The 13,580-nt window shown below is 40.9% G+C and overlaps 1 protein-coding gene across 1 annotated transcript in view; it reads right to left on the reverse strand.

Moving 5' to 3' along the window:
- The window catches only part of Map3k15 (mitogen-activated protein kinase kinase kinase 15), a 145,434-nt gene that overhangs the window by 20,943 nt on the left and 110,911 nt on the right, over window positions 1-13,580 (reverse strand). The window contains exons 17-18 of the mRNA XM_060375090.1: window positions 12,198-12,328; window positions 11,878-11,983 (exon numbers count right to left, since the gene is read on the reverse strand). Coding sequence (XP_060231073.1) covers window positions 11,878-11,983; window positions 12,198-12,328 — 237 coding nt within the window. The remainder of the gene's footprint in view (window positions 1-11,877; window positions 11,984-12,197; window positions 12,329-13,580) is intronic.

A 13,580-nucleotide genomic window follows, 5' to 3' on the forward strand; every position in this document is an offset into this window, starting at 1 on the left:
AAGAATTAATGAAACCAAGAGCTGGTTCTTTGAGAAAAATCAACAAGATAGACAAATCCTTAGCCAAACTAACTAAAAGACAGAGAGACACTATCCAAACCAACAAAGTTAAGAAATGAAAAGGGGGACATAACGACAGACACTGAAGAAATCCAAACAATCATTAGGTCTTACTTCAAAAGTCTATATGCCACAAAATTTGAAAATCTAAAGGAACTGGACAATTTTCTTGATCGATTCCACTTGCCAAAGCTGAATCAAGACCAGGTAAATCAATTAAATAGTATTATATCCCCGAAGGAAGTAGAAGCTGTCATCAAAAGTCTCCCATGCAAAAAAAAAAAAAAAAAAAAAAAAAAAAAAAAAAAAAAAAAAAAAAAAAAAAAGCCCAGGGCCAAATGGTTTCAGTGGAGAATTCTACCAGACTTTCAAAGAAGAGCTAACACCAATACTCTTCAAACTATTCCACAAAATAGAAACAGAAAAAACATTACCAAACTCATTATATGAAGCCACAATCACCTTGGTACCTAAACCTCACAAAGACCCAACAAAGAAAGAGAACTTCAGGCCAATCTCCCTTATGAACATCTATGCAAAAATACTCAACAAAATGCTTGCAAACTGAATACAAGAGCACATCAAAGATATCATCCAATACGACCAAGTAGGCTTCATCCGAGGCATGCAGGTGTGGTTCAATATACGGAAATCCATCAATATGATCCACCATATAAACAAAGGGAAAGAGAAAAACTACATGATCATTTCCTTAGATGCTGAAAAAGCATTTGACAAATTCCAACATCCATTCATTCTGGAGAAATCTGGGATACAAGGCACATACCTAAACATAATAAAGACAATATACAGCAAGCCTATAGCCAATATCAAACTCAATGGAGAGAAACTTAAATCAATCCCACTGAAATCAGGGACAAGGCAAGGCTGCCCACTTTCTCCATATCTCTTCAACATAGTTCTTCAAGTCCTTGCTAGAGCAATAAGACAATTAAAGGAGATCAAGGGGATACAAATCAGAAGGGAAGAAGTCAAAGTATTACTATCTGCAGATGATATGATAGTATACCTGAATGACCCCCAAAATTCTACCAGGGAACTCTTACACCTGATAAACACCTTCAGCAAAGTGGCTGGATAAAAAATTGACTCAAAAAAAAAATCAGTAGCCCTCCTGTATATAAAAGAGAAAAGGACTGAGAAAGAAATTAGGGAAACAACACCCTTCACAAGAGCAACACAGGACATATAGTACCTTGGTGTGTCCCTAACCAAGCAAGTCAAAGACTTGTATGAAAAAAAATTCAAGTCTCTGAAGAAAGAATTAGAAGAAGATATCAGGAGATGGAAAGATCTCCCATGCTCATGGCTTGGCAGGATTAATATAGTAAAAATGGCCATCTTACCAAAAGCAATCTACAGATTCCATGCAATTCCCATGGAATTACCAACACAATTCTTTATAGACCTTGAAGGAAAAATTCTCACTTCATATGGAATAACAAGAAACCCAGAATTGCTAGAACAATCCTCTACAATAAAAGATCTTCTAGAGGCATCTCCATCCCTGATCTCAAGCTGTACCATAGAGCAAAAATACTAAAAACTTCATGGTACTGGCATAGAAACCGACTGGTAGATCAATGGAATCGAATAGAAGACCCTGAAATAAATCCACACACTTATGGACACCTGATTTTTGATAAAGATGCCAAAACCATACAATGGAAAAAAAGACAGCATCTCAACAAATGGTGCTGGTCTAACTGGATATCTACATGTAGAAAAATGCAAATAGATCCACACTTATCACCCTGCACAAAACTAAAGTCCAAGTGGATAAAAGACCTCAAAATAAAACCAGACACATTAAATCACTTAGAAGAAAAAGTGGGGAAGAACCTAGAATTCATTGGCACAGGAGACAACTTCCTGAACAGAACACCAACAGCACAGGCTCTAAGAGCAACAATCAATAAATGGGACCTCATGAAACTGAAAAGCTTCTGTAAAGCAAAGGACACTGTTATCAGAACAAAACAACTGCCTACAGACTGGGAAAGGATCTTCACCAACCCTATATCTGACAGAGGGCTAATATCCAGTATATATAAAGAACTCAAGAAGTTAAACAGCAACTTATCAAGTAATCCAATTAAAAATGGAATCCAGATCTAAACAGAGAATTCTCAACAGAAGAATATCGAATGGCTGAAAAACACTTAAAGAAATGCTCAATCTCCTTAGTCATCAGGGAAATGCAAATCAAAACGAACCTGAGATTTCACCTTACACCCATCAGAATGGCTAAGATCAAAAACTCAAGTTACAATACATGCTGGAGAGGATGTGGAGAAAGGGGAACCCTCCTCCACTGCTGGTGGGATTGTAAACTTGTACAAACACTTTGGAAATCAATTCAGTGCTTTCTCAGAAAATTAGGAATAGTGCTTCCTCAAGATCCAGCTATATCACTTCTAGGCATATATCCAAAAGATGCTCAAGTATACAATAAGGATATTTGCTCAACCATGTTTGCAGCAGCTTTATTTGTAATAGCCAGAATCTGGAAACAACCCAGATGCCCCTTAACTGAGGAATGGATACAGATATTGTGGTACACCTATACAATGGAGTATTACTCAGCAATAAAAAACAAGGAAATGATGAAATTTGCAGGTAAATGGTGAGAACTGGAAAAGATCATCCTGAGTGAGGTATCCCAGAAGCCAAAAGACACACAGGGTATATACTTACTCATAAGTGGATATTAGATATATAATATACGATACACCTACTAAAATCTGTACACCTAAAGAAACTAATCAGGAAGGAGGACTCTGGCTAAATGCTCAAACCCCATACAGAAAGGTAAAGAATATGGACATCAGAAGAAGAAAACACAGGGAACAGTATAGTAGCCTGCCACAGAGGGCCTCTGAAAGGCTCTACCCTTCAGGGTATCCAAGCAGATGCTGAGACTTATGGCCAACCTTTGGGCAGAGTTCAGGGAATTTCATGAAAGAAATGGGAAATAATAAGACCTGGAGAGGACAAGAGCTCCACAAGGAGAGCAACAAAACCAAAAAATCTGGTACAGGGGTCTTTTCTGAGACTGATCCTCCAAAAAGGACCATTGATGGAGATAACCTAGAACCCTGCATAGATGTTGCCCATGGCAGTTTGGTGTCCAAATGTGTTTCATAGTAATGGGAACAGGGACTGTCTCTGACATGAACTGACTGGCCTGCTCTTTGATCACTTCCCCCTGATGGGGAGCAACCTTACCAGGTCACAGAGTAAGACAGTGCAGCTATTCCTGATGAGACCTGATAGACTAGGATCAGAAAGAAGGAGAGGAAGTCCTCCCCTATCAGTGGTCTTGGGGAGGGGCATGTGTGGAGAAGGGGGAGGGAGGGTGTGATTGGGAGGGGAGGAGGGAGGGGGCCATGGGGGGATACAAAGTGAATAAAGTGTAATTAATAAAAATTTTTAAAAAATGGAAAGAAACCATCCCTGATCTTAAGTTGTACTATAGAGCAACAGTTTTAAAAACTGCATAGTACTGGCATAGAAACAGAATGGTGGATCAATGGAACTGAACAGAGGACCCAGAAATAAACCCACACACTTATGGACACCTGATCTTTGACAAAGACGCCAAAACCATACAATGGAAAAAAGATAGCATCTTCAACAAATGGTGCTGGTCTAACTGGATGTCTACATGTAGAAAAATGAAAATAGATCCATACTTGTCACCCTGCACAAAACTGAAGTCCAAGTGGATCAAAGACCTCAACATAAAACCAGACACATTAAATCGGCTTGAAAAAAAAGTGGGAAATACCCTAGAACTCATTGGTACAGGGGAAAACTTCCTGAACAGAACACCAACAGCACAGGCTCTAAGAGCAACAGTCAATAAATGGGACCTCATGAAACTGAAAAGCTTCTGTAAAGTAAAGGACACCGTCATCAAAACAAAGCGACCACCTACAGATTGGGAAAGAATCTTCACCAACCCTTTATCTGACAGAGGACTCATATCCAGTATATATAAAGAACTAAAGAAGCTGAAAAGCAGCAAACCAAGTAATCCACTTAAAAAATGGGGAACAGAGCTAAACAGAGAATTCTCTGTAGAGGAATACCGAATGGCAGAGAAGCACTTAAAGAAATGCTCAACCTCACTAGCCATTAGGGAAATGCAAATCAAAACAACCCTGAGATTTCACCTTACACCCATGAGAATGGCCAAGATCAAAAACTCAAGTGACAACACATGCTGGAGAGGTTGTGGAGAAAGAGGAACCCTTCTCCACTGCTGGTGGGAATGTAAACTTGTACAACCACTCTGGAAATCAATCTGGCGCTTTCTCAGACAACTAGGAATAGCGCTTCCTCAAGATCCAGCCATACCACTCCTGGGCATATATCCAAAAGAGGCTCAAGTACACAAAAAGGACATTTGCTCAACCATGTTTGTAGCAGCTTTATTTGTAATAGCCAGAAGCTGGAAACAACCCAGATGCCCCTCAACTGAAGAACGGATGCAGAAATTGTGGTACATCTACACAATGGAATATTACTCAGCAATGAAAAATAAGGAAATCATGAAATTTGCAGGTAAATGGTGGGATCTGGAAAGGATCATCCTGAGTGAGTTGTCCCAGAAGCAAAAAGACACACATGGTATATACTCACTCATATAGACATACAACATAGGACAAACCCACTAAAACCTGTGCATCTAAAGAAACTAAGCAAGGAGAGGACCCTAACTAAAATGTCCAATCCCCATCCGGAAAGGCAAAGAGGATGGACATCAGAAGAAAAAGAAAACAGGAAACAACCTAGGAACCTACCACAGAGGGCCTCTGAAAGCCTCTGCCCTTCAGACTATCAAAGCAGATGCTGAGCCTGATGGGCAACTGTTGGGCAGAGTGAACGGAATTTTAGGTAAGAACTGGGAAATAGTAAGAGCTGGAGAGGACAGGGTCTCCACAAGGAGAGCAACAGAACAAGAAAATTTGAACACAGGGAACTTCCCAGAGACTCATACTCCAACCAAGGACTATTCATGGAGATAACCCAGAACCCCTGCACAGATGTAGCCCAGGGCAGTTCAGAGTCCAATTGGGTTACATAATAATGTGAAGAGGGACTGCCTCTGACATAATCTGATTGGCCTGCTCTTTAGTCACCTCCTCCTGAGGGGAAGCAGCCTTACCAGGCCACAGTAGAGGACAATACAGCCACTTTTGATGTGAACTGATGGACTAAGATCAGAAAGGAGAGGAGAACCTCCCCTATCAGTGGACTTGGGGAGTGACATGAAAGCAGAGGGAGGAGGGAGGGTGGGACTGGGAGGGGAGGAGGGAGGGGCTTATGGGGGGATGCAGAATGAATAAAGTGTAATTGATGAAAAATTAAAAAAAAAGGGAAAAAATAATTTAAGAACCTTAAATGACTTTCAAAAGTGGAGGAAAACATGAAGTTAGTCAATTGGCATGGAGCACGTCTCGCCCCTGGGGGCAATGGTCTCCTGAACCTACTCAGACCTCGGACACCACCACTGCTAATTCTAGAACTGACGCAGGATGTTTCAACGAGGGGGTTAAGGCTTCTCATAATATTTCCTATAAGCCCACACCTGTTTGTCTATATCCCCCATTTCTATTCATTATTAGCCAGATAGAGCCAAGTAATTGTGGTAATGATACTTGCTTTTTTGCCCAATGCTGGAATGCTAGTGAATTTAGGTATGCCCTGGTTACTCGCATGCCTCACTGGGTGCCTGTGCCCGTTGATGCCCCTCACGCTATGACTCTCTTCAGACAGAAAAGGGATCTTGGAACTACAGCCACCATTGTTACTACCATCTCATTGGCGGCTATTGGAGCTACCACCGGGGCATTAGCCATGAGTCATACTGGGCAGACTGCTCAGACCCTGAATAATCATTTAGCCAATGTAGCTCATGCCTTAGTTGTACATAAAGGAATTAATGCTCAACTAAAAGGAAGCTTGATGGTGTTCAATCAGAGGATTGACCTCGTGCAGGAGCAAATTGATACCCTATGGCAAATCGCTCAACTTGGCTGTCAAGGAAAATATGCTGGACTTTGAGTCACTAGCATATAACATGAGAATTTTTCCTGTGCTGCAAATCTGTCTAAACAATTGTCGAGCTATATTTTAGGTAATTGGACTGGAGAATTCGATACTACGATGGAGCAGCTGAGAGCGGCCATTGTCACAGTAAATTCTACCAGAGTGGACGCAGGACTAGCCACAGGATTATCATCATGGATTGCTGCAGCCATGAATCATCTGAAGGAATGGGCGGGCATGGGAGCGTTAGCAGGCCTTCTGGTGTTGGTCTCCTTGGTTTGCCTGTGGTATATATGTAAGATTAGAGTCTCACAACAGTGTGATGCAGCCATGACCATTCAGGTCTTTACAGCCATTGAGGCAGGACATTCTCCCCAAGCATGGTTGGATACCATAAAAAGCTAAAATGTTATGCTCAGGATGCGAGGCTAAGCACTGCACTCAGGGTCAGCCGCTTTGGACCCAGAGAAGAGCATGTCTGATTGCATGCGGGTTGATACCCCAGGTCCCGCCTCTGAGAAAAAGGTATTGGTCGGGTCTGATGCTCTTTGGGTGGATGACACCTAAATGAACATCGGTACAAAGTCCCAATTTATTTCTAATATCAGAGATCAGACTTCTACTCTTGCCTGATGCGTCTAAAACAAAAAAGGGGGAACTGTAGAGAGCTGCGGAATGCTGTGCCTTAAAGATGGAGCTGGTTTCCGCCTTCCACCTTCCCGATGGTGAGTGCTCTCTGTCACGAACAATTCCACATTTGGCTAAGGCTGAGGATCTGGCTTGCTTCCATGTATGTGGACCTATCTGCATTGCCCATATGGCACGCCTGGGTTGGCTACCCAGAGGCTATTTAAGCTGTGGGCTGGCTTTCCCCGGGGTCCGAGGATTGTTCAAGGTTCCTGAATAAACTGCATTGAAAATAAATAAATAAATAAATAAATCTAAAAAAAAAAATGGAAAGAAAAAAAAAATAGATACACAGGTGCTGACTCAAGACCCCTTAGGATATTTTCCACTGCAAGCTTTTGAGTAGTTTCAAAGGATTTCCACATTCTCAGCAAAGAAAACATATGGCATAAGGTGACTCTTTGATGGAGGAACTGAGCTGTGATCTAAATACTACAGCAAAGCATGAGACAGGGATCAAGGGAATGTATTTTCTAAGGGAGCTTCAAACTCCTCAGAACACAAGTTTGTGCCCTTTCCTCATGAACTTGTAATCTAAATAAAGGGGCTCAAAGAATTTCAAGAGGGGAAAAAAAAATAAATGCAGAGTGGATATTGAACACAGCTTCTTTGGAGAATGGTGCCAGATCATTTACTTAGTGCCAAATAGGAAGAGTGAGATTGGGGGAATCCCTAGAAGGTATGGCCCATTGCAACCCAGGCAGTCCAATGGGTTCTAAATAGCTGCTCTTGAAAAAGGATCACACGTTATCATCTCCCATAGGCCCCTTGAGATTTTTTAGGAGCTCAAATTTGAAATCTTTATATTAAATCAGTAGCGAAGAGAGAAATATAATAAATCTCCCATGGTGGTGAAGATGGTCCTAATCGGGCTGTCCAAGTGATAGCCTCTTTGGAAACACCATTTGTTACCAACCTAAAACTTTTTAGCCAATAAGAACTTAATATTACATATTCCTCTCAGATAACTTGCATGGAGTATAGGTTGCCAAGGAAGCAAAGGTCAAGCAGTTAGGAGGGGTTCTATAAAATTTGGGGATACTGCCACACTCTCTCAATGGTGAGTTGAAGCTAACACAAACAGCAGATTCAAGAGGTGGGGCCAGCTTTAGCCATATTTGAGCTCTTTTTCAAAGAACTCAAAGAATAGTCTCGCAAGGTTGAATGCCTCCATGGAAAGAAAAAGAACAGTGAGTACAACCTGAAGAATAAGTAACTAGAGAGGTCCAGGGGACACTCTGCCAACAGTCAGCCTAGGCGCCCATCCATGACATGGGTCACATTCAGAGGGATCCAGCAAGAAAAATGAACTTCAAACACCAGGCCCCAGACTACAGAGATGCAGCTTCCAACGATGTTACTTAAAACCCAAACTGCCAGTCTTTTCTTCGCCTTCTTGCAGTTGGTGACTTAGGAAAGAGGTGAGAGAAGAAGCCAACACTACTGACTACAGAGTAGAGGTAAATGTCCAACACCGTGGCTGGCAGGGATGGAGGCAAGTGAGTAACCATCATGAGCAGGGACCAGAGCACTGAAGAGTATACAGCCTATACCTTTCCTATCGCCCACTTTGAACAGCTGTTCCCTCAAGTTCCACTGTGATTTTGTCATCCAAAGCAGCTGGAAAAGTTATGGGGCAAACCACAAACCTCTCTGGGCTAAAGGTAAGGGATAAGAGGAGACAAATACAACATTTGTGAGGACACCTTTTGTGACCCATAGGTTCAACATAATAGTTCCATATGGAAACTCAAGTTCTCTGAAAGGCATGCTCTGACTCCAAAGCTCTAACATCCTATAAACTCTAAATGAAAATTATTTAATTAACAAATACTTCAATTTCACTTGCAATAACCCAGGTGCCAGTCAAAATATGTCATCAGTATTGACCCATTTCATCCTTGGTAACCCACTGAGATCTGTTTTTATGAGGATTTCCATTTGTTGTGTAACAGATTCTTAAGGAGATTAACTTTCCATGTTGGAGAAAAACTTGTTTTGTTTTTTTGAGACAGGGTTTCTTTGTGTAGACCTGGCTGTCCTAGACTTGCTTTGTAAACCATGTGGGCCTCTGCCTCCCAGACATCCACCTGACTCTGCCTCCCAGAGTGCTGGGATTACAGGGGTGCGCCACTGCGCCTGGCTGGAAGACAACTGAAGGCATGATGTTTATACGGAGGCAAAACAACTGGGTGTTCTAAAGGGAGGCAAAATACTGTAGTGAAGCTCAAAGTTTTCACTATAGTTGCTTTTAAGAAGTAATTTCAAAAAGCCATGGGTAGCCTGTGAGAGGCTTTCTACCTACTGGTCTGGTAAATGGAAAACCAACTGGTAATTTATATCACCTTTGAATCCAGTCCCTGTCAATATTCACAGTGTTTCATCACCATCAGATGGACAAGGAAATGCAGTTCTTCAAACTCACATAAAATATATTTCCCCAGAAGAATTAGCCTCCGTTGGAAACATAATCATATGAAAATGTAAAGTGTCAGAATTCACTATAGTAAAGTGCTACCTTTATAACAGATCAATAATATTTCCTAATAATTTACAGAAGATTACCCACGATTTGGTCTGCTGTGCTACCAACTGTGAAGACATACTGCCATTTTACTGAGTAAGAACCCTTAGGATATCTCAGCAGAATTCTTTGTCTACCCAACTTGTAAGAGGCCAAGAAGAAAGTAGGGTGATACTGGTGTCACAGATAGCTTTATCAGATAAGTATACCACTATAACAATGTTTAAATACTTTAAAGTTAAGGACAATACTTCATCTGCATTGAAAATCAAAATAGATGGAGCTTGAAACAATCATCCCAAATGAGATAACTCAGATCCAAAAGACAAATATTGTGTTTTCTCTTATATGAGAATGTAAGCTTTTAAGTTTTAGGTATGTGTGTTTCAACCTAAACAAACAAACAAACAAAAACCAGAGGTAGCTAGTAAGGGATCAGGAGGAAGACAGGAGCTTCCAATGAAGGGGAAATAGAGCATAGTGTTATAAAAATATATACAGAACCGGGTGTGGTGCTGCATGCCTGTAATCCCCAGTACTTGGGGAGGCAGAGGCAGAGTCGGAGGAAAAGGCGGGGGAGGTGGAAAGGGCAGAGAGGGCAGAGGGGGCAGAGGGGAACTGGCAGTGGGCAGAGGCAGAGGTTAGCCTGGTCTACAAAGTGAGTCCAGTACAGCCAAGGCTACACAGAGAATCACTGTCTCAAACAAACAAACAAATAAAATATATAAGTGGAAACTAAAGTAAGGGGAATTAAATGGGGAGGGGATGGTTGGACAGAGTAAAGGAAGTAATATGGGGGTGGACAATTAACATTAAAACCTTTTGAAAAGTCATATGGAAAATTGCTACTCTAGAAGCTTCCTAAAACATAACAGTATATGAAAGGAAGTTAAATGGAGCTATTATATAATGGGAGAGACAATGCCCCAACTAGACATTTTATGCTACCAAGTGAAATTTCCACTGCTAGGAATGAGTTACATCTTGGTGAGTCATTAGTCTAAACATCATTAGTATCATCAAGGTTATTAGTTACTTTCCATAACCTGATGGAAGTCCCTATTGTTGAAGACACAACCTACTTATTACACTGAATATGGAAAAGTTGACCTAGGGCCCAACTAGAAATTTTCCTCCTACTGATTAGGGTTTGTGATTCTGGAAAGTAATTTGTACAGTAGCAGAGGAGAAAAGCAAGCATTAATATCATGCAGCCATAAACCCTTCCACCTATGACAGTCACCAACCACACAAAAAAATACTGGTACAATAGTGGCACAAATGTAATTGGAGTAACCAGTCTCTTTTTCAATTGGGTGTAAGGCCTACTCCATGAGATTGAACTCATATCTGACACTGCTAAAGTGGCCAAGAATGTGGGAGACTAGATAGTTCATGGATAAAACCTACTACATCTAAACTGCTAAAGCAGTGGTTCTCAACCTGTGGGTTCCCAGCTCCTTTGGGGGGGTGTCACATACCAGATATCTTGTTTATCATATATTTAAATTATAATTCATAACAGTAACAAAATTAAAGTTATGAAGTAGCAAAAAAATAATTTTTGCTTGGGGTTCACTAAAACATGAGGCTCTGTATTAAAGGGTCACAGCATTAGGAATGTTGAGAATCACTGTACTAAAGGAACATAGAAATAAAAGGACTCCCAATATTGTTATACCCTTAGATAAATGTTTAATTCAACCCTCATCAGAGAAGATTCTTCTTGTAGAAGATGGGAATTAACACAAAGATTCACAAATGGTCAATGTACAGAAAGTCAGAGACTTAGGCACATTCAGCCCTAAATGTCTTTATCAAAACTCTCCCTCAAGGCTCAGGGATCTACGAAGAAGAGGAGGCAGACAAATCCGAAGAGCCAGAAGTGATGGATGACGTCAAGGAAACAGTGTCTTCCAGACATAACAGGACTGATACATATATGAATTCATAGAGTAGTACAATATGCCCAAGACTTGTACCAGTTTAAAATAGAGAAAAGTTCCAACACTGAGAAGATATAAAGTGCCATACATACCTAAGCAAGAAGCTATCTATAATAGATACCTGCTGTAAAAGGGAAAATCTTAGATTGTCATTTGGTAGATCAACCACAGTCCAGGGCAGGCAGGCAGGCACATGCCCAGAAGTAATTGCCAAAATGACATAGACTCCATGCTTTTCTTACGCTTTTGGTTTTGTTTTAGTAGTTTTTATCTTAATGGTTTTCTTTTAAGATTGTTTTCTTATTTATAAAAAAAACACACAAAAAAGGAGGGAGAGAGAGAGAGAGAGAACATCAAGGTGGATGGGTAGAGACACCGGTAGGAAGGATCTTGGAAGAGTTAGGGAGCCTAAAGAGTATGATCGAACTGTATTCTATGGAAAAAATGTTAAATACATTTTGAAAAATCAAAATTATACTCTATGCTGAGAAGGTGAGCAGCAAGTAGTTCTTAAATGATCACAGATTCAGGAGAAAGCTTCGATCCAGGACAGCACAACATAACCAGCTTTGCTTTTCTTACCTGCAAAGGTCTCAGTGCATGGGTTAATTCCTGCGAGGCGTTTAGAGGTCCCAAAATCAGAGATTTTCACCACTCCGCTATAGGTGTTCACCAGAACATTATCACCCTTTAGAAAAAGAACAGCATTGAGTTGTAGAGGAAGAGTTAAACAAACCAGCACCCTGTAGTGTGGGGCCTTGATAATCTCTCTTTACAAAGACTAGTCTGACATGGGGTGGGGCTGTCTTGTTAAAGCGTCTTTCTCTGTGAACAGACTATTCAACCATACTATAGTGACAGCTTAGAAAAATACCACCTTGATGGCTTAGAGATTTCCATACCTTTATGTCCCTGTGGACTATCTGGTTTTCATGGAGATATTTCAGGCCTTCCAGGATCTGTTTGGTATAAAACTTGATAGTGGGTTCCTTCATTGGTCCCCATATGGATTGTAAGAGAGCAGAAAGGCTTCCTAGAAAGTGGTAAAACCAAACCAACAAAACAAAATAACAAACAACTCACCATGATGACAAAGATTCATTTGTAAGGAGTCAGGGAAGTAAACTAAAGCGTTGTTTCTAACCTAAAACTGGTATTCAGATAATGATGATCACTGTTCAATTAAACTGTTATGAGATTTATTATTATTTCAACGTACACTCATTTACCCAGCACTTGCTCACTGCCAGGCAGTTTTCCAAACGCTATTACACGTACCAGTCACCCAATGATTTGACTGAGGTAGGTCTACTTATATTCCGATGATGCTTACTTTGAGTAATACAGTAAATGCTACTTTAATTTTACAGTGTATTTAATTAACCAGAAAACTAAGATCCCATAGCCTTAATCACTAGACCCATTCAAACTACCAGTTCTAGATCCAAAGAATTCTTCCTTCTAATACTCTATTGCCTACAGGTAGGGACTTCATACATAAAGTACTAGTATTTGGTTTTATTATCCATTTTTTTTTAAACTGAGCTTTCTCCAGTCTGATCTTTTTTTTTTTTAAGATATATTTATTTATTTTTTATACAGTATTCTGCCTGCATGTGTGCCTGTGGACTGGAAGATGGCACCAGATCTCACTATAGATGGTTGGAGCCACCACGTGGTTGCTGGGGATTGAACTCAGAACCTTTGGAAGAACAGCCAGTGTTCTTAACCTCTGAGCCACCTCTCCAGCCCCCTTATTATCCATTTGTTATTTTGCAAGATCTCTTTAAAAGAAACTGTACGCAGTTGGGCACAATGGCCCACACCTGTAATCCCAGCACTCGGGGAGGTACAGGCAGGCCAGCCTGGTCTACAAAGTGAGCCCAGGAATGTCAACACTACACAGAGAAGCCCTGTCTACCATACAAGAAAAATGAGAGAGAGAGAGAGAGAGAGAGAGAGAGAGAGAGAGAGAGAGAGAGAGAGAGAGAGAGAGAAACTGTGCCCGGTATGATATGTAAGTGTTAGGGATACTATATATAAAAAGGCTTAAAGGGTTTAGGTCCACAGGGAGTGGCACTATTAGGAGATGTGTCCTTGTTGGAGTAGGTGTGGCTGTGTTGGAGGAAGTAGGTCACTGTAGAGGCATGAATAATGGTCACACCATGCCCAGTGGTACAGTCTCCTACTGCCTATGGATCAAGATGTAGAACTCTTAGTTCCTTCTTTAGTACCATGTCTACCTGCACACTGCCATGCTTCCCACCATGTTGATATAGATTAAA

The sequence above is a fragment of the Meriones unguiculatus genome, chromosome X (genome assembly GCF_030254825.1).
Source record: "Meriones unguiculatus strain TT.TT164.6M chromosome X, Bangor_MerUng_6.1, whole genome shotgun sequence".
In the NCBI taxonomy this organism is placed as follows: Eukaryota; Metazoa; Chordata; class Mammalia; order Rodentia; family Muridae; genus Meriones; species Meriones unguiculatus.